The 22,162-nt window shown below is 37.9% G+C and overlaps 1 protein-coding gene across 1 annotated transcript in view; it reads left to right on the top strand.

Annotated features, from left to right (window-relative positions):
* The first annotated feature begins 1,967 nt into the window (after positions 1 to 1,967).
* SH3BP5 (SH3 domain binding protein 5) overlaps positions 1,968 to 22,162 on the top strand; it is a 47,880-nt gene continuing 27,685 nt past the window's right edge. The window contains exons 1-2 of the mRNA XM_083376944.1: positions 1,968 to 2,603; positions 6,717 to 6,779. Coding sequence (XP_083233070.1) covers positions 2,514 to 2,603; positions 6,717 to 6,779 — 153 coding nt within the window. The 5' untranslated portion in view covers positions 1,968 to 2,513. The remainder of the gene's footprint in view (positions 2,604 to 6,716; positions 6,780 to 22,162) is intronic.

Here is a 22,162-nt window from a genome sequence, read left to right as displayed (position 1 = left end):
CCTAAAATAACCCAGATTAAACACAAAAAGAGGGAAGGAACATGAATCGGGAAAGAGCATGAAGAACATGTGTGCTGCTGCTTCTAAAGAGGGCATTACATTCTGCTTCAGCTGACAAGGGGCTTGTCATGCCATATTTATATGACATTTTATATTTTGGAGGAGGGAGCAGATTCACTTTATATACTTGAATGCCATTGTGTACTCTCCAACGACTACTACTAGGCTACCTCTCGCCTACCAGCCATTTGGAAACCCACCTTGATTGACAGACGAGGCCCAACCACCAAGAATGATACCAGACCCAAACTCATGATAACATCACATGACATCACCACCACACAACCATTCAAAAAGCAAATCCGAACCCACAATGATAACGAGGCACAACCACAAAACAGAAACCTAACTACAGCTGCAACATCAGCCACTTTAAACCCCTCCAAACCACACAATAAGCAAACTGACACCCACTATAAAAACATGGCACCACCACAAACACGAAGCCGAACAAAAGCAGCACAACTCACCAGCTCAGGTCTGGGGCTGGCAGCTGAGACCAGCCCATCCACTCAGAACACACCCCCACCCAATCAGAACACACCCACCATTCAAAACACACTCCCACCCAATCAGAACACACTTGGTCCCCCACCCAATCAGAGCACACCTCCACCCACAGAACACACCCCCTCTGGCAGTTTAAAAAAGAGGAACAAACAGCCACATGCTTCTCCCAGAAGAAGGAAGCTAAAGCCACCAGCCTGATGATGACGGATGGGATTCCGTCGAAACGTTGCGCCTACACCTTTAGTTCTACGCGGGAAAAAACCTGAATAACCAAAGAGATATATATATATATATATATATATATATATATATATATATATATATATATATATATATATATATATATATATATATATAACACACACACATATATGTGTGTGTGTATGTGTATGTGTATGTATATATATATATAAAGGAAAAGATTCCCCTGAACATGTGTGCTAGTCGTTTCCAACTCTAGGGGCCGGTGGTCATCTTCGTTTCAAAGCCGAAGAGCCAGTGTTTGTCCGAGGACATCTCCGTGGTCATGTGGCCGGCATGACTAGACGCCAAAGGCGCACGGAACGCTGTTACCTTCCCACCGTAGTGGTCCCTATTTTTCTACTTGCATTTTTACGTGCTTTCGAACTGCTAGGTTGGCAGAAGCTGGGACAAGTAACAGGCACTCACTCAGCTACACGGCACTCGGGATTCAACCCGCCAAACTGCCGACCTTCTGATTGACAAGCTCAGCATCCTAACCCACTGAGCCACTGCGTCCCTACACACACACACACACACACGTGTGTGTAAATTTTTTTGGATTGCTAACAAAGAATTAAAGGGAAGATTTGTCCCATGTATATATAACTGCGCCTTAGTTTATTTTACCAGATCATAATTCCCAACATCCTTCACACTATTCATGGTAGCTGGGACTTACAGTTCAGAAATATCTGAAAGTTGGTGACTTTTTTCACTTCTCTGTTTCATTTTTATGAGTTCTGTGGAAGAATCTCCCTCTTCTACCCTTCAGAAAGACTTTGCTGGGAGGAAGTACCTGTTGATGTGCTTCAGTTGTGGCTTTTGTTTTTGTTGACTTTTTCATTGTTGGTGGGATATTGTGATTTTTGTGGTAAGTTGTCCAGAACAGCATTTCTGGGACTCTGATGTACAAATCAATCAACCTATCAATGGCTGTTTACCTGTCCACATGACCACATCCATCCCCTACATGCAATGCACACCTACCCGCTTATGGCAGTCAGCTGTGTGCCTAGTGAAGCAGCTGCGCTTCACAAAAGCTTCCGGGCCATCTCGACTCCTTTAAACCTGACGGGCGCCCACCAGTCTCCTTGCGGGTTCGCCAGAAAGCAGTAAGGCTGGCTTTCCACGACGTGGCTCTGAGGCGCCCTAGCTCGCGGGTTGACTGGACCAGGCTGGTGGTATGTGGGGATTGCCGAAGCGATTCCAGGCGCAGGAGAGCAATTCTGCAGCGCTGAAAAAATCGAGTGGCCTGGGGGCGAAGCTTGTATTACTTAACCGCATTTAAAATATTGTTGTTGCTTTGTTGCGGCTATTGTATTATTCTTCGGAGGCCTTGCTTTAATTGCTTCGGGGAAGAAGACGCCTGGTACAGTTGAATTCACATAGGTGTCAAGGAGGGACAGAGTCACTTGGTGACAGCGCCGCCGCCGCCGCTTTAATAACAGCAGTTGCGGCGGCAGTAAGGGGGCGAGGCACATTTCCTTCTCCCTTTTGCTAACGGAGAAGCGGTTCCTTCTTTCTGGCGCAGCCTCGTGGCGAGGAGTAAAAGACTCAGGCCAACGCGCAGAGGCTGCACAGTCCTCTGCCAGTGGAACCTGGGCTGCTGGAGCAGCTTGGCGGCGGCCCTGCCCCCCCAAAAGCGCAGAGCTAGGAACAATATTCCTCCTCTCTGGATCGGCAAATAGCGCTCAGCCAACATGGATCCTGAACCCAAGAGGACCGCGGCGGAGGAAGGGAGCCAGCTGCAGCCTCCGGAAGCTGAGGAAGAAGTGGACCCCAGGATTCAAGTAAGCGGAGTCTCCGATCGCCCTACCCGAGATCCTTGGGAGAGTGGCTCCAGGGGCGCTATTGCAGCCGAAAGTGGGTGGGGTGATAGGATCGGGGTGCGTGCAGGTCTGTATTTACAAAGTAAGCAGGCGTGTGTGTGTGTGTTTGTGTGCGCGTGTAGTACGACCTTGGTTAGGTCCTTTGAATCTTGGAGGATATCTTTCGCTTTCTCTCCCTCCAGGGGCGTTTTCCTCTCTGTTGCACCCCATTATTTTGATGGTAATGTGTTTGCCACCCACCCACCCTCTTTTTTGGTTTGGCTTTATTAGATTTCCCCGAAGTCTTTCTGCAGCTGGCTGGAGAAACTCATTGCAAAGGAAAGATGCTCCCGATTCGAAAGGTGCTTTGCTCTTCATGGAGCGGCATTTTCTTTCTCGAGCCGGATCCTTCCTCTCCCAGTTTGCTCCGGTTTCCTCATTTCAGCTCCTCTCCACAATCCGTTTTTATCTTTACAGTTTTTTTTAGCATGGCGGACCAACGCGAACCGGGAGGTGGATCGAAAAGGAGATGGGAGACCACCAAGGGATGTCGTGCCTGGGCAAGAAGGACCCTAGAAGGTTGGGGGCGAGTTAGAAAGGATTGGAAAGGGCCTTGGGGTTAGTTTAATCCATGTGCAGGATCTTGTTGTAGTTCTATTAAAAGGCAGTACTTCATCTTTGTTAATAGATGATGCCAGCTCCTGCTCTAAATGTCATCTGACCCTGCCATGAAAAAAGTTTTGGTCCCTGGGAGACCTTTGGATGTCCTCAATAAATTCTGATGCGTTTTAGTAGTTCAGGCTAGTCTCAGGTGACAGCATTTAACTGGCTACCTTGAAAAGTGGGTTGGTGCCTGAATGGGAAACGGCTGTGAAATCTCAAGGCCATATAGGTGGAAAGGAAAAAAAAAGTCATCCTGGAAAAAGGAGGGTGGCAAATCAATTTCATATCATTGCCAATAAAAGTGTATCCATGATAGTTTGACTTGAGGGAGTGACATCTTTACCAGAACTGGAAGGCTATTGGCAGGGCTTCTTAATAGATGCAGATTTAACATAACCTGAGGGATCAGGTGGGAAGGTTAACATAAAGAATACATAGGAAAGGATGTTATATATTCTATTACAATCTCTCACTTTTCCCATTGCTGTCAAAATTGACAAAGTTGTAGGAAGCATCTCCTTCCCTAGTACAAACCTGGCCAATTTGTGAAGGTAGTCAGTGGAAATTTCATCTTAAGAATCAGAAGAATGATTTGTGGTGACTAAGGAAATGGCACTTTTTTTTATATAGCATAGCCATTGTACATTTTCTATGAAATTCCTTCTCTAAGGTGACTCTCCTATGGCAGATCTGTTATCCACTAAAAGATTTATATTGCCAGTTCTCTGGCACAAGTCGAATCATTCAGTAATGCCAATGTCTCAACATTGGTTTAAATTTGCTGCTAGATTTTGCTGGCAGTGTTTGTAACCATTCCGTGATTTTTGTGGTATTTTTTTGTGTGAATGTGTATTTTGTTTGCTTCCCCCCCTAATTTATTCTATAAGCTCTTTGGAAGACACTTAGGTGGTTTTTGATATGAATAAAGTCCTGATTGTTTTTATAGTTCACTATTATTATTTAGGGATGTGGTGGCTCAGTGGGTTAGGACGCTGAGCTTGTCGATCGGAAGGTCGGCAGTTTGGCGGGTCGAATCCCGAGTGCCGCGTAACAGAGTGAGCGCCTGTTACTCGTCCCAGCTTCTGCCAACCTAGCAGTTCGAAAGCACGTAAAAATGCAAGTAGAAAAATAGGGACCACTACGGTGGGAAGGTAACAGCGTTCCGTGCGCCTTTGGCGTCTAGTCATGCCGGCCACATGACCACGGAGACGTCCTCGGACAAGCGCTGGCTCTTCAGCTTTGAAACAGAGATGAGCACCGGCCCCTAGAGTCGGAAACGACTAGCATGCAAGTGCGGGGGAACCTTTACCTTATTATTATTTTTTACAAAAAAATGCTATATTCATTCTTTTGATGCTCATGTCAATGAACTTATCAAGAGTTTCCTTCACTTTATCAGATTGGGGTTGGTAATAATAATCATGATGTTGCTATGGTGGGAAAAACTTACCAGCCAATTACATTGGAAATCCAGTGCAAGTATTCTTTTCAGTAGAGTTTCATAATACCTTTCCAAACACAGGGAAGTAAGGTTAAAATAAGAAAAAAAACATTGCACTTCAAATGATCCAAAACATTGTTTAAAAGGAGAAGCTTTATCTCCTTTCCCTCCCTTTTTCCCTGCCAGTCCTGACTTGAAGAAGACTTTGTTTCTTTATAGTTAGTTATTTACGCATTAGATTTTTATCCCACCTTTATGATTTTATAAGTAACTCAAGGAGGCCAGAATACCAGTTATCCTTGACTTAAGGCAATTGAGACAAGAAGCAAGATGGTTGCAACCAATTTGACCTTTTTGCCATGTTTGTTAAGTAAATCATATAGTTGTTAAGCAGATCCGACTTCCCTGATTGACTTTGTTTGTCAGACTGGCTGAGATGGTCCCACATTGTGACCACATGACTCCAGGATGCTATATCCATCATAAAATCATGTCAGTTGCTAAGTGCTTTAATTTAGATCACATGATTGGAGAGATGGTCCAGTGGTCATAAAAGGGGACCGATTGTAATTAACTTTTTTCATTGCTTCTGTAACTTTGAACAGTTTGTACTCCTTCCTCCTGTTATTTTCCCTGCAACAATAGATAACCCTATGAGGTGGGTTGGGCTGAGAGAAAGTGACTGGCTGGAAGTCATCTAGCTGCCTTTCATATCAGACTAGAACTCAGCATCTTAACCAGGACACCAAATTGGTTCTGTTTTTAAAAATTCCTGAAGTGCATTTAAAATGGTTGTATTTTTTAAAATAGACAGACTCTGGCAATAGGATAAGAAGTAAAAAAAAAAAGTTTGTTTTTGAGTACCGTAAGTTCAAATTCTTCCTTGTCTATGATTATTGCCACTCTTTCTGAATGTGGAGCAATCATGCTAGTTTGCTCTATAATACTATTGTAACAATTGGTAAAAAAGTGAAAGTGAAGCATCTGACAAATTTGTTTTCTCTTTTTTTCGTATCACAGAGGACTGAAAATCTAGAAATGCAAAATCTAGTTATAATATTATGTAACTATCCAGTGCTTTTTTTGTAAAAGAAAAAGGTGCCAGAACTCACACATGCCATACAACCTGCCTTGCCTACCCTACAAGGTTCCATCCAAAAAATGTGCCGGAACTCCGTTCTGAGCGTTCTATGAGGAAAAAAGCCCTGTAACTATCTGATACAAGGAATGTTAAAATGTGTAATGTGGCATCATTGTGAAAATAATGCAAATTACATAATTCATGACTTCATGACGTACTTACCCCCTTCTCTGCCATACAGACATCACGCAGATACCTATGACTTAAGTCAGGAAAAGGAATTCAGCCAAGAACCTTGATTGCCATGTGAGCTTTGTCCAATCTATCTCTCTCCTACTAAAAGTAAAGCTGGGAGTCTTTTTACTTTTTTAGAGAATGTGAGATTAATATGTACAGTGTCTTATTCTCCTTGAAAGAATGACAGGGTAAACATATAATAAATATAAAATAAATAATTTTAGTATATTATGACTGTTACATTGAATTTCTTTATTTATTATTGGAACCAAACCCTTAAAGCCTTCAAGAATGAGGAAAATTTGTATTTTTCATCAAAACTTTTTCACAATCATATGCTATTTGATCATTTGTCATTTTGCCAATAGTGCCACACTAAATAATTATGCAGAGCTTCAATAGTAATAGAAAAACACCCTCAAAGCTTAAATTAGAATTATGTTAAAAATTAACCTTCAAAATATGTCTGGTCTCTGTCTTTGCCCTTTCAAACTGAGCCTTAGCTAAAGTAAAGTTCAGTTGTACTTTTAAATGTTTTCTATCTTTCTGTTTCCATTTAACATTCCATTGGGGGGCCTCTCTGTGAATTGCCAGATGACACTTAATAACATGATTCCTCCTAGAGCTCTCTCAGTGTCTTATTACTCAACATGTTATTTTGCCTTTCTTCTAGGGAGAATTAGAAAAGTTGAATCAATCTACAGATGATATTAATCGGAGAGAAACGGAGCTTGAGGTACACCTTTTCCTTGCTATTTTGTCTAAACATCCAGCTATATTTTTTATTTATTATATTTCAGCTGGAAAATATTTATTTAGATTTTTGTGCTAAAATATGCAGAAAAAACTGATGAAAACATGTGGATTATGAATGAAGGAAAAGAAGGTCAAATATATCCATTTCTGATACTAAAATTGGATGAGACATTCTGTGCATAATTCCATGAATCTTCTTTATTAATCTTACACCAACCAAATAATCATGCTTAGGGATCCATGAGGCAACTAATCTTGTTTCAAAGTATTGTTTTCTTTATTTTCTTAAGGTACAAAAATAGAAAAATCAGGAAAATAAACTTATAAATAGAATTCATTTATACCAAAAGTATATAGACTATTAAAATATGTTAAAACATATAAAAATACAGTAGTAACAAAATTATTGTATTCCTAAAATCTTAAAAACAATTTACAAGATAATGTAGCTCAACCTTCAAACAAGTTAATCTGAGACCACATGAAAATATATTCTCTGATCTTTCTTTTCTGTGAATGTGAAGCCATGTGACACTCAAAGCTTATGTTACACCAGAGCAATTGTAAGTTATATTTGAAAATAACAATAATTCAGAATTCCTGATTTACTACGAACTAGCAATGTGGTGGATGATTCAGTCTCTCCCTTCCCATTTTTGTGTGTAACGCTAATGAGTTGCAGACAGCTGTAATATATAAATCCAGAATCTCAGGTTAGGTTGGTTCCAAAAAGATGGGTCTATAAGCAGTGGTGGGATTCAAATATGTGAACAACCCGTTCTTTGTGTGGATACCGCTTCTGGAAATCCATTCTGGGCCTGGGCAACAAAAAATTAGCTACCAGTTCTACCGAACTGGTGCAAACAGGCTGAATCCCACCACTGCCTATAAGCCACTAATAATTTAGAGTGCTTGTTTTCCCCCCCTGAATCCTGGTTTATTTTTCACAGCAACAAAATAAAACCATGGGTCATGTTGTCATGATAAGCTTTTCCTATTTCTCCCATATCAGTAGATAAAATTAAACTGGCCACAATCATCAACCTGTTGCTTTTTAATAGTAACTAGATAATAGATAATAAAAATAATATAATTATTATCTGCTGTTAGAGATGGTGTTTGGATTTGATAGCCCAGCATTTTCAGATTTTTACATCTAAAATATGAAGGAACAAAATGAAATATTTTATTGGAGAAGAAATGGTTTCTATAACAGACAAATGCTATTTGTTTGGCATTAGTTTTCTGGGTACTACATTATATTTAATCAAGTCCAAGCAAACCACGTTACCTTAATGAGATGGATAACCAAACCATTTAGATCATTTTCTTCCATATAAGTGATTTATACCTTGTTTCACATATATTGGTTGGAAAAGACTAAATTGTGTTTACCTAGCACAAATTTCTTGTACCTTCATATTTAAATCTCTGTCCTTTAGTTGATCGTAACCAACATCAGATCAAATTAAGAGTCTTGGCAAAGAAGAAGCAGCTATTCTGGGAAATGACAGCAATTTCAACCAGGCAGTATCTGCTAGGATCTCTGGATGTTAGTGTGTGCAAAAAAGCAGTGAGGAATATGTCCAACTTTACTGGCAGGTGCTTTCCATATGTGGCTTTTTGAATCGGGCAACAGTGTTGTGGAACATTTACAGTGTATGCCAGTAACTTGATCAGTAGAGTGTTTATGGAAATTAATAGCCAGGCATAATATAGCTGTATAAATACTTTATTTAATAACTTTATTGGTAGCAAAAGCTGCTCAAACTTCCATGGGGATAAGAGAGTTGGGGACAGAAATAAAGATTGCTTGTGTTCTTTCTTCACTAGATTGTTTTAATTTCTGCACTGAGTCCAGAGAAAGGAAAAGCTAAACTTAGTATGTTTCATTTATACATGGACTGAGGGAACTTCCTTGGCTGGAAAAGATTATTATAGATATGGGAAGGAATCTGGAATCTATGAAGAAAAAGATTGGGAGTGTTTGGTAGAAATATGGTGAAGAAATAATGAGAACATATGAACATGAAATGATAATATGATAGCCATCTTTAAGAAGTTACACACAGAAGAAGCTTGTAATGTTTGCTCATGTTACAGGTTTTTAATTAAACAATAGAAAGAACTTTCCATGTGATGTTATTAGCTATAGAACAGATTATCATAATCCACTATGAGGTTCTTAAGAAAATGTGATGGGAATACTGTAGGAATGAACATCCTGTATAGGTAGGAGTTTGGACTAGACACTCTTATTATTTGCGTCTATCTGTTTTATAAAGCTGGTATTGCCACTTATTAGTTATTCCAAAAATAGCCATCTCTTTTCTGTGATACAGAAAACATTGAAGAGGTAGACTCACAATTCCACTTCCTAATGTTATCAATATAACTCTGATGACATTTATTAAGATAATATTTGGAAAATGCTTAGGCAGATACCTCCCTGATTCCCTGGAATATCAGTATAAAGAGATGCATCAAAATAAGATTTAGAATATTCTATTATTATAGTTAATCTCAATAAAAAGTAGTAGAGTTTTCCTATGTAATTCATTTCCTAGTCTATCTAATGACTGAGACAATTTGGCCAATGGTCAGAGCCAATGAAATTTGCAGATGAGCAATATCTGAATACTACATATCCCCCATTTAGCTATATCATTAATTGCTCTCTGAAATAAAGGTAGTTTATAAATGTAATGAATGAAATACTTGATAAATAGAAGTGCAGAGTTGGTGGACACTGTTAGGCTTAATAGATTACAGGTGTTAGCTTATAATCAATAATGTTTTTTATGGATAACAAAAAACTACTCTGTGACGTCTATTCCCAAACATACTGCTTTCATTAGCTTCCAGTTTGTTCTAACTGGTTGCAAACATTCACTTCCAAGAGTTGAATTTATTTATTTATCAAATTTGTATGCCACCCATCTTGCCAAAAGCGACTCATTGATTTCTGTATCAAAGTATAAGACCCAGCTGGATTTCATGATTAAGGTGGGACTAGAACTCACAGTCTCCTGGTTTGTAGCCTGATGCCTTAACCACTAGATGGGCGGAGCCAAGATGGTGGAGAGGCAGCAAAGGCTGTAAAGAGCTCCTCCAAAAGTAAAGGTTTTATTTTATTTTACTTTATTTTTATTTTAACTTTTTAACCTCTTTTAATATTGTATTTTAACCTACCTCTTTTAAACTTTTTAAACCCATTTTTAACCCATTTCAACTTTTTAAACCATAATTTTAAACTTATTTTTAAACCTGTTTTAACAAACCTGAATGGGGAAAAGAAGGAAGAGACAGCACTCTGCAGCAGAAAGTATATCCAAGCCTTTGAAGCAGCAGAAAATGGAGGATTATATTGCAAACAGACAGTCTGCTCCAGTAAGTAACTCATTCGCAGGCACCTTATCAGATAAATTTAATTTATGTGACTCATCGGAATGGGACTTACAAACTGAACTGGAGAGCAGACAGCGTGTGGAGTTGTCTTCCTCCCTCTTGGAGAATGGCTCCCCTCCTTGGAATCTGGCAACAGCCTCTTTTACACAGGAGGGAGATGTAGCAAATTTGAAGGGGGAAAATGTGACAGACTTCCTCTCTAGACAATGTTTGCTTACAGCCCAAACTGTAAACTCAATATATAATCTCTTGTCAATTGTCATGGATAAGGTTGATTGTCTGAAAGAGTCTTTTGCAGAGTTTGTTAGGAGCCACCCAAATACTGTGGAAGGACTTGGGAGGATAACCATGGACAAACATGGGATGGCTAACTCAGAAGGTGAAAGTAGAGAAGGACCTTGTTCTCCTCCCAAAAATTTGAACACCTACAGAGAAAACACTCAATCAGGCAAAGGTCTAAGAGATGACCAATATAACTACAGTCTGCAAACTAACCAGGTTACTTTGCAAATTTATGACAAGAGAGTAAATAGAGGGCGTTGGAGCAATAGAAAAGCTATTAGGCTGTCCCTGAGCCAGCTGCTCCGCTGTGAATCCACTCTGATAGATCTACTACATGTAGAGTGGCTGCCAGCAAGAACACAATGTATGAGAATTCTATCATTCAAGCAGCCCACAATTCCCTCCATGCTCTTCAGAATGAAGCCCTTTCTGAGCTTTTTCTCTATATTTCCAATAAGGGTCTTTTGCTCAGAAAAAGTGTGCCCACTCCTCAAACAGCGTCACCAAGAGGGAACTGTCGCTTTAAATCTAGGCTGCAACAGCCCTCACACTACTAAGCCTGAGGCTGCTGCAACTGAACTGACCCTGAGAAAGCAAAGAAGCAATATACGAACTGTGTTACCCACAGCTGCAGGAACTGCTGAGGATGTGCCAGAGGAAATGTTGATTGACCTATTCAGTGCATTGCCAGAACCTGAGCAAGTTAACATCATTCAAAGATTGGACGACCTAAAAGAGGCACTGACAACAACCCAATCTACAGCAAAGCCTCTATTTAATTTGGATCCACTAAACACGCAACCTTGTGACAAGATATTTAATCAACAATCTGCCTTTACCTCAACAGTAAAAAAAGGTGTTGTCACACAGGCTGAGAGTGGAGTAACTGCACTGACTGACCCAGCCTCTGAGAAACAACTGAAAGACAAAGGGCTTCATCACACAGTGCCCCCTAAACTGACAAACACTAAGGACATAATCCAGCTTCCATCCTCATTTGATTTAGAAGTTCCCACAACATCTCTCCACAACATGAACCCTCAGCCATGCCCCTCCAAAAATGGACATAAATCTACATTTATTGACTTAAGCCAGAGCACCTGCTCTTTGGAAAAAAAAAATCATTCTTGGAGCAAGAGCAGAGGCACACTGGCAACCGAGATATAGAGGAGCAACAACAAGTATCAAAGTATAATTTGAAGTCTTGTATCAAAATATGAATCCATAATATATTGGCTGCTGCATCTGACTTGCAATTATGACCATATTATTCATATGACTTTTTTTCTTCAACGAAAATCACAAAGCATTAAAAAAATGGTTATCAGTCTGCAAAATCCATTTCTTTGGCATTCTCACTTCTGTAAGACAACCATATATTGCCCCCTGGAGCAATTTGCTTTGATAGTTCTTGGCAAGGAAACCTCACTGGAATGCAAGGTGAAATGGTTGCAAAAAAAGAGATCTCTGCTTTACTCCTGGTTGATTTAAGTCCAGAGTACATCAGTTAAATGTATGTACTTAATAAACTGTGAAGATGGTTTTAGTTAGGCTAGTAAGGGAACAGCTATTAAAAGTAAACAACTGTTGATAGCTTAATGTTTTGCTTTGTAATGAACCTGATTAAAATCCATAACTATTGATACAAAAAGTGATTTAATCATTAAAAGAATGAGATCTACAGAAGAAAGTAGAAGATTAGAGAAGGTTATGGTGTGCTTTTAATGCTGGCTTTGTGTAAGATTCCTGCATGTGACTGAAGCATTTCTGAGTGGAACATCTTGTTGGTGATATTTTTTTTTAATCCCATTTATATCCCGCCCTTCTCCGAAGACTCAGGGCGGCTTACAATCTAAGCACAAATCAATGTGCTTAGCAATAGCCTTCATTCTATGTATATGCCTGCTTATTAGGGCTTTCGCGCGTGCCCCCCCAAGCGGCATTATTACAAAGTCAGCTTAATTGCCCCCAACAATCTGGGTCCTCATTTTCCCTACCTCGGAAGGATGGAAGGCTGAGTCAACCTTGAGCCTGGTGGGATGCGAACCTGCACTAATTGCAGGCAGCTGGTGTTACTTAGGGAGGCATTAGCCCACTGCTCCATCAAGGCTCTTTATTAAGATTTAGTGATGTGATGTAGCCAGGAGATTGCTAAGATTAATTGGCTGCTGTGTTTTCAAAGCTTGTCTTGAAGTGATTGTTCTTTAACACCATGTAGGGGACACTTGTGACTTAAGGAATGTCACAGACACAAATATTTGTTGTTCCTCTGAACACTGAACCGAATTTGCACTGGCCATGGTAGATGTGCATGGTCTATAAATGGGGCAAAACACTATCACCGATTTGTGACTGCGGGGCTGAAAAACAAACTATCCAACATATATTGACAGAGTGCCAGAATAGAATCTATAATAGAGATTTCCTGGCTGAGACATATGGAGGAAAAAATTATGTCTGTAATGTAGATATATGTTTATAATATTTTAGATTTTATAGTTCATATTTCGTACAGTATTTTATCTCTTATGGATTTTTTAAAATAAAAAACGTGAATGTGCCATAGGAGAAATAATGTTAGTAAGCAGAGATTTTATTTTTATTTATCTCTGTAGATATGGATATGATTCTTTTAATTTGGTAATATTAGCCTATAATAATTTAGTATCATGTTTAACTAAAAGCCATCTCCCTATCATTATTAGAATATACATTTTGGGCAAGGCTAGCTGTGGTTGAGGTTTAGCTTGGTGCTCTCTGAGTTTGGTTTTCTTGCAGTTGTTTCATTATCCAACTAGGTCAGGGTTTCAGCCCTTTGGGAATTGGGCCACACAAGCAGCAGGTGAGCATGAGCACATGAAGCTTCATTCGTCAAGCAGCGCACGCTGCGGAAGTCATCCCCTCTCCCCTGCTGTTGTTGCCGTCCCCAGTCTGCAGAGCTAGAATGGTTGGGTACCCCTGAATTAGGTAACATCTGCAGGGACTCAGATTTGCTCTGTTTATATACAGTGGTTTTTCTTGTCAGTGTTGATGGAAATGTTTATTTCTAAATAGTTCCTTGAATAGGTTGTTGTTTACTGTTTGTTTGTCTGAGTTGGTAGTTCTTTGAGTGGAGTATTGTTTACTGCTTCATTATTAGTCTGGTATTAATTGTAGTATAAATTCCTGTTTATCCAGGTGAAGTTCTGATCTTTTTTTTCCTTTTTTCCCTTTTTATTTTCTCCTGAATAGTGTGTAAATGTTGTGTTAATTCTGTGTGCCTGTTGATAGCTGATTTGTCTGAACACCAAACTTCTAGGAATTCCCTAGTGTTTTTGAACTTAGCTTGGCCAAGGATGCTCACAGTTTGCCAGTTGAACTTATGGGTAAGTCTGCCCATGTATTGTGAAATTAAGGAGTTTTCATCATGACTTCAGATTGCTAGCTGGTGTTGCCAGAATGCAGTATTTCCCAAACATACCCATCCTCCAGAGGAGTTGGAACTATACAAACCATTTTCCAGTAACAAAACAGAAGCCATGCTAGCGGAGAATTTTGAAAGTTGCTTGTCAACTTCTCTGGAAAATAGTAGATTGAAAATGTTCACTGTAGGAGTTTTAGTTGCAGCCTCTGGAGCCATGCGTCAAATATACTATATAAGGCTGCCTTGTCCCAATATGCTCTCCCCAAAATGCTTTGGATTATAAGATCCATATTTGTTTGCCAGCCTAAAATTTTGTTTAAAAAAATCTGTGTATTTTGTTATACTGAAGGCAAAATGGAATCAGGGCAATTATACAAGGGAAGAAATTATAATTATTTCCTTTGTATGTAATATCCTCCCCTCTCAAAAAAGGGCTGATTAACCCCAGAAAGGAAACACTCATTGGCTATGTTCCTGGCTTTCAGGTAGCTTTCAAGTAGAAAGGCAATTTCCTGATCATGCTTGTTTTCTCACTTCAACGTTTTAACACTTTGTACATAAACTTTTTATATTGATTATGCACAATTAATGTGATGTGTAATTTAGCTTTCAAATTCCTTATAAATACTTGTTGGAAATATACTCCTGATTACAATGCTTAAGGAATGAAAATATGCCTTCTAGTATTCCATGATAGTACATGATAATCTTGTCAGGAATTTCTGGGCATCTTTTTTTTTAAGTGTAGGAGACACAAACTTTTTACGAGAGTGAAGAAAATTTGAATTGTAGAGAGATTGTGAAAATACATTAAACAGAATCCGCTGACATGGGTAAGGAAGGAGAAGGATTCTGTGATCCTTGTCATGTTGTCATGGACAATATCTAACAGATATTTATAAATCCAGTAGATTTGCAGGCATTCTTATGCTACAGAGTGAAGAGATGCTTTTTTGTAGGCAAGATATTCCTTATTCCAGGGGTGTCAAACTCAATTTCACTGAGGGCCGCATCAGCATTGCGGTTGTCCTCAGGGGGCCGGGTGGGTATGGCCTGGGTGGGTGTGGCCTACTGGGTGGGCGTGGCCAGCTCTACATCGTTCGCATCAAGGGTGCCTATGGGGTCCTGGGCAGGAGTGGGACAGATCTGAGGGTCTCTGGCAGAAGGAGCGTCTCTGGTCCAGGGCCAAGGCAGTGGGGGCTGTTCCCTCCCTGTTTCCAGGATGGCTTCGCGGGCCACATGAAACCACTTTGTGGGCCGGATCTGGCCCCCGGGCCTTGTGTTTGATATGTCTGCCTTATTCTAACAGTAAGAATGGAGTTATCTGAAGTGTAGATTAGCATGCTTGGGCGGGATACTATGATAAATGCATTGAATAAAATAAAGTAATAGACATTGGAGGAAATAAGAGTTTTAGACATTTAGGATTTTGAAAAAAGCTCAAAGAATAGATATTAGTTTGTGTGAACACATGGGTTGGAGAGCTCAGAGTTTGGAACAGAGAGTTTTTGCCAACATTTCTGTCAAGTATTTAATGATGTATTGAGGTTGAGCTATGACCCATATTTATGTAGTCCGTGGCTCTCCTTGGTAGCTTGACTTGAACATTGCTTGTAAAGAATGACCTCTGAGAACAAAGACACTTTAGTAAATTGTGTGGGAGAAAATTGTAGTATGAGCTTGTGTATTGTGTGTATCAAATATTTTCTATGTAAACTTTCATGAACCTTTTCAGATTTTTTTTCCTGGCATTCCTTGTTCATACTATTAAAGGCTAAAAAGAAGCATTTCTGCTTTAGAAGAAAGTCCCTGTCTTTTAGACAAACTGTTCGTGACAAATTGTTCGTGGTTTTTCTTGATCTGTATCTGTGAACTTGTAGAGAGTGATAGTTTTATACTATCTTTATATTAGATTATGAAATTGTATTCTCAATGTATTAATACAGTGCATGTATTCCTACTACTGCTATCCTTCTCTAGAGCAACATTTCAGAATAGAAAGATAGGAATAAAACTGGATTTGGGTATGTTTGTTGATATATTGGCAAAAAACATGACAAAGCTGATCTATACTACTCTTTATTAGTATTGGTATAAAAAGAAATAAAGCTGGTATTCTAGTTTACACATTCTCTACATTATTAAATACATTACTTGAATATGTTGTTAAACTGAAACTATGATAGGCAGCAGAATGCAATATTTATGTGCCCACCTGCTGATGGTTATGGCACGTAGGGAATTATAATGTCAAATTTAAGAGAGCAAATGATAAAGGAGCATAATGGATAGATGAAATGAAAGAAACAAAAATATGGTACTTTTAAACTAGGAGAAAGGAAATAATATATCTGAATGAAAACAATCTGTTCTTGTGAAGTGCAGTTGTTAATTAGATTCAGAGATGTGACGGGTTAATTCTGAACAAAAGGGCTGAAATGTATGTCAGAAAATATGAATTTCATATTGTTTGTATGGATGGATGAATGTAGAAATCCATAATTGGAGACAGTTGTTTCATTCTAGGGAATGATGAAATAAGAGATTAACTTCTGTGAAAAAATAACTAGATGAAAATTGTTCAACTACATGGGAGAGAAAGTAAATGATACATTCATCCAAGGATGAATTGAAATATAAGGAAATAGAGTATGGAATCTGCTTGTGAGAGTGAAAAAAATATGTTACAAAATGCCATAGAAGTGTTTGGATGTTAAATAATAATAACAGAGGTATCACAATAAATTTTGCAAAAATATGTAATATTTTGAATGAATGTAAAACTGGATAAGAAGTTATTTTGCTATATGAGATGAAAGGTGGGAATGAGACATCGGAATACAGGAAAGGTAATTAAAAACAATTATTTAATGAGTATCTGCTTAGAAAAAAGACTCCGCCCCAGTACATAGCTTAAGCATACATTCCTATATAGACATAGTAAAAAAAACACCAGGCAAATGTAAAATCATGATTAATTTGATAGTTTGTGATGACAGACTGAGAAAATTAAAAGATGCAAGACTGATGAAAGGTTGTTGATAGATTCAGAAATGAATCTTGGAAAAAAGATGGAAAAGGGAAGAAATGAAAGAAATGGGTGTCAAAGAATGTTTTTAATATGTATGAAAAAATATTACAAGATTAATCTTCCAAAGGAAGGAATGAAAAATCAGCAAGAAAAAGAGGATGTGAAAGCTGCTTGGAATAGAATAAAAAGAACTGGTAACACTCAAGTGGTAGAATTAACACTAATGGGAATGTGTATGTGTATGTGCGCATGCGCACCTTTAAATTAACAGAAAAAAATATCAATATACATATGTGACACAATTTTAAGTAGTTTGTTTTAAAAAATACAATTTTTTTCATTATATTACATAATTTGTTCCTGTAATCTGTTTCTTCATAGGTCACAAATAACTCAGTTGAATAGGGAAAAAGATCAGATTTTTGTGTGTGTTTGTGTGTGGATTTGTGTGTGTGCATGTATGTACGTTATATACCCACGCATGCAGCTTTTCATCAATTCTTTGGATAAAAGAAGCATAATGGAAAATAATTGGGGTGCAGTCATAGCCTGGTTAATTTCAGTTTTGAGAAACAAAACTATTTCTTTATTGCTAAGATTAAAAATATAAAGTATTTATGTTGTCCAGAAAAAGGAAATTATTTCTAGCACACATTTTTCATTTAGCAATAAAGCAAACATATTATTATATCTAACCTCTCTCAAGTCTATCTGTTTCTATGTCATTCAAATAACTGTGTTTATGGATGCCATCCATTTTTGTAACTTAAAATCTCTTGCAAAAAATAGTTTAGTGCATAAAGACAAAAGACCACTTACCTGCAAATCCTTGGAGTTGCAATAAAATGGGCACAATTCAATTCTGCTTTTTTTTAAAAAAAGGAACTTTCTGTGAAACTAAAGGATCAATGTATGAGAAATATAATTAAAGAAATAAATAATTATTTAATTTTGTATTTAAGATTTATCAACAGAAAAAAAAATTAAAAATTTTATTGGGCAGTAAAAATGCCATATGATTCTTTCAACTCTCATAAATACAATCCAATATATCAAGAGGGAAAAAGTATTCCTTTTTCATGATGATAGATAGATAGATAACCTTTACTGTCATTTTTTACTCTGGGCACAATGGCACAAAATGTATAGATATAATTCTGTATCAAAACCCAGAATCTAGCCACACATCAGTGCTTATTTAAAAAAACACCAGAAATACTATACAACCATTTACAAGAAACTATATAATCATATATATAATGGATTAGGAGGCAACCATCTCTATGTTATGGTTCCTCTCTTGGGCTGACTAATATCCGCAGCTGTGACCATATTCTACACGTTGTTTCAAAATGTGTTTTAGCCTTATTTTTTTGCAAAGTTTTAGGGAACTGAAGAGATTGTTTTCAATCCTGATTTGTCTTAGATAGTTGTGTTATCCCTTGTTCTTTACTCCTCTCAGTAGGTCTAACTTTAATAAATCACAAAAAGTCTATACCTGGTGAGCTGATTTCTTCCATTTTTTTATAGACCAGAATTAAATCAGAGCTTGTGTATGACCAAAAGCTTGTAAAAAACAAATAAGCCAAAAATAGGCTACATGTATCTGCACACATTTCACTTACATTATTCTTTCTGAATATCCCCACAGCTCTGTTTTCTTTTATTATTACTTATTATAGTAAAATATTTAATTTTTGCCTTACAGCATCCTAAATATAAAATAACTCATTGTACATCAGACTGATTTGATAGAGTTAAATCTACACACATATGTGCCTAAATGCAAAAACAAAATAGAGAAATGTTTTTTATATTGTAAGGCAGGTGGAAAAACAGTCTAGAAACTATGCAGGTGAAACAAAATTAAGAGGAAATGTCCAAAATGAGAGAACTATTCCTGGAATACTCACTACCTTGAATATGTTGTACTTCAGCTTTCAGAATTTCCAACCACTCTGAATAGTGATTGATATAGGAAGATAAGCTTAAATCAAGCTTAAGCTCTGGAAGCTATTTGAATGCAATCTATACAGCTCTTCTGACTATAGTATTGACGATATCTGCCATTAACTTTTTTTCCAGGATGTTTTGTTAATTTCTAATCTCTGCTAGGGTGGTTTTCTTTGAAATATTATCCAGGTTCAACCCTGATTAGCATGCAAGCCCAGATAGGTTTTGTCAGATAGCCCTGTTGATATTTAGTTAATAATGTATGAATCCCTTAATGAGCAACAATGTGTTTTGAAATGAAGTAGCCATTCCTAATGTTGATCTTATCAAATCATACCAAACCAGTTTGTCCATTCTAGCCCAACAATTTCCTATTGGAATTTAACTTTAGAAATTCATTAAGAAGAACAACTTCTATTTTATTTACCAAAGATTACTTTGTCTAGTTTAAGAAATCAAAGTACTAAAAGTTTAACGTACAGGTAGTCTTTGATTTATCACTGGTTGTTTAATGACTAAGCTTCAGAAAGGACCTGGCTGTCAGTGTTGTGTCATTCCCCATGGTCCCATGATCATAATAGGGTGCTTGGAAACATGTTTGCACTTACGACCAGTTGCCAAGCACCTCACAGTCATGTAATCACCATTTGTAATCTTCTCTGAGAAAAAGACTTCCTCAGAAGATCAGTGAGGAAGCTAGCAGAGAAGATTGCAAGCTGCTGCTGCTGCTGCCTACTTAGAAGCTTTCTCTCTAGTCTTTGTGGGCTGGCTGAAAGAGCTCTTTTGGGGAAATCTTAGCTCTGTCTCTCTCTCCCCTCAGAACTGAGATTTTTAGCCCAATGAAAGATTTCCCCTCCCCTCTGGCCATTGGGGTGAAATCCTTTGATGGATTGGGTGAAGAGAGTTAAAATCCTCAAGATTTTAGCTCCATCCTTGCAGCCCAATGAGAATCCCCTCCCCTGTGGATCCTCCCAGGATCTTTCCATGAGAGACACTTCATGCTCCTAACCTGGGATTCTGCCCATTTAACTCTCCAGGAGATTGCTTAACAACCATAACTGGGAGTGCCAGGATTAATATCAAGGAGCAAAGCAGCCATTTGCTCAATGCCTGAGATTCTGAGCTCAATTCTGATCACATTTGTATTTCCCAAATGTCATTTCGTAAACAGCACCCAGGCCAGTATATTGTTAGTTTTCCTGCTCCTTAACCAAATCAGACAACCAAAAGAAAACTGCACTATATTCTATTGCTAATAATAATGTTATAGCTTTTAAATCACATCCTTAGAATTGGCAGTAAAATGATTATGCTCTGGATGAAGAACCACATTAATCAGTTCAGTGCTCTGGAGTCATTCTGTCATTGCTTACAGCTGTTCTGTGCTGTTCCTCTGTCCTTTCTGCTTTTTACCAGCTGTCCTGCATCAATGGACGCTTCCTTCTGTTTTGTATCACAATTATGTAAATCATTGTGCTCTTTTTTATTACTATCAGTCTTCTAATTCTGTTCTTGTTTATTTCAGGCTACAAATACTTCTGACAATTAAATTCCACTTTAAAATATTTATTCTCTGTTATACACAAGTTTGTATGTGGATCAAGTAGGAAGATGCTACCTTCAAATTAATTGAATTTACAGAGACTAACTCAGTGTTAAAAGTCTCTGGTGTTTTTGATGTTTTGAAATTCCCAGCTGGGAAATTTGTTTTGCTTTGGCCTTTCAACCAAATAAATATTTGTGAAAAGTTCTGAACAAAATTTGAGGTCATAGGAAGGAATCCCATGGCAACATCTTTACTGTATCTCATAAATACTGAAGTCTATGCTGGTCTCAGCAGCCTTCTCTACTTGGAATTCTCATGGTTCTTAATAAACACTGGAAATTACTGGCCTGAAATTCAATTCCTCTGGATGGTTATACTGTCATTTCTTTCAGCAATGTAGACATTCCTTCCTACACTGTCACATGCTACTGGCTAAGTTCACACATAGGGTTGAGCTGTAACAGGGGTTAGCATATTATTTGCTACCATGGTTGCTAAACCAAGGTTCATGTTTACCCCCCTTATATGATCCTGATGAGCTGAAACAACTTTCAAATAAGCAAAGGAAACTTGTTTAGCTATTACTTGGCATTAAATTTGCACATGACAGACTGTTATAGGATTATAGGATGTAGAGCAGAAATTAAAAAGCAAAATATGAAATTTTTTATGTTCTTCTGTTAAATGCAATTCACATAGCCACCCTGATTTTACACCTCAGTTCCTGATTGCTATTTTCCCATTTCAAAAGCCAATGTGTGAAATCTTGATCAATTCATGTAAAATAGAAAAATTGAGTACTTACTTTGAGGAAACCCACCTTTTTCAAGCTATTAACAAAACATATACCAACACCCATCATCCTTTCCTTCCAGGGTAAGCAACGTTATACCAAGAGAAGGAATAAGGGTAAGGCACAAAAATTAAATGCATAATAGAAGCGTGCGGTGTAAAGTTTAGTCGATACCAAACTATTTGATATATCTCTCCATACCATTTAGTCCCCCAGCGAATTATCCTGACTTCCATTAAATCCATACAACACTTCATATAGTTTCTTTTGCTTGTTAAACTTCTCCTTTCTCTCTTTCCAGAATCTCATCATCCCTAGCCAGTTACAAATTTCTCAGGCTTCTTCTTGTCCTACTTTTCCTTCATATTTTACAGTTCAGTTCTCATTCATTCTTTTTATATGAATGTGTATTACAAAGTGTTTCTTTCATACTGGTCTTTCATTTCTCTTTATATTTTTTCACTTTGCAAATCCAACTTTCACATATACATAACAAAGTAATCAGAAGCATAACCTTATACATTGCTTCTTTTGACAAATATTCATTACTCACAAAAGATTGCATATTGCATCCATTTCTATCAGTATCTGCATCTTAAAAATTTGCAATTTCTCCATATTTTTGTAATAATCTACCAGAATGCAGGAATCATCCTTGTGAATCAAGTGCTTTTTTCAGTTTATGAGTAACTTGAACTTATTTACTTTCCTGTCAAATATAAGTGCCTTAGTCTTGAAAGTATGAATTTTCATAACTGTACTCCATATTGCATCAAGCCACAGGTGTCAAACTTGATCTTGTCACATGATGTATCATGACGTTGCACAACATTTTTTGTCTTTGCGGAGCGGGGGTGGGCATGGCCTGTGCATGATGTATCCAGACCATGGGCCGCCAGTTTGACACCCCTGCATCAGGCAGTCTGATGTGTTTTGCAAATCATTTG

Source organism: Vipera ursinii (assembly GCF_947247035.1).
Source record: "Vipera ursinii genome assembly, chromosome: Z".
NCBI lineage: Eukaryota > Metazoa > Chordata > Lepidosauria > Squamata > Viperidae > Vipera > Vipera ursinii.
Note: the sequence above shows the minus strand (reverse complement) of the source record. Positions and strands in the feature narration are given on the sequence as shown.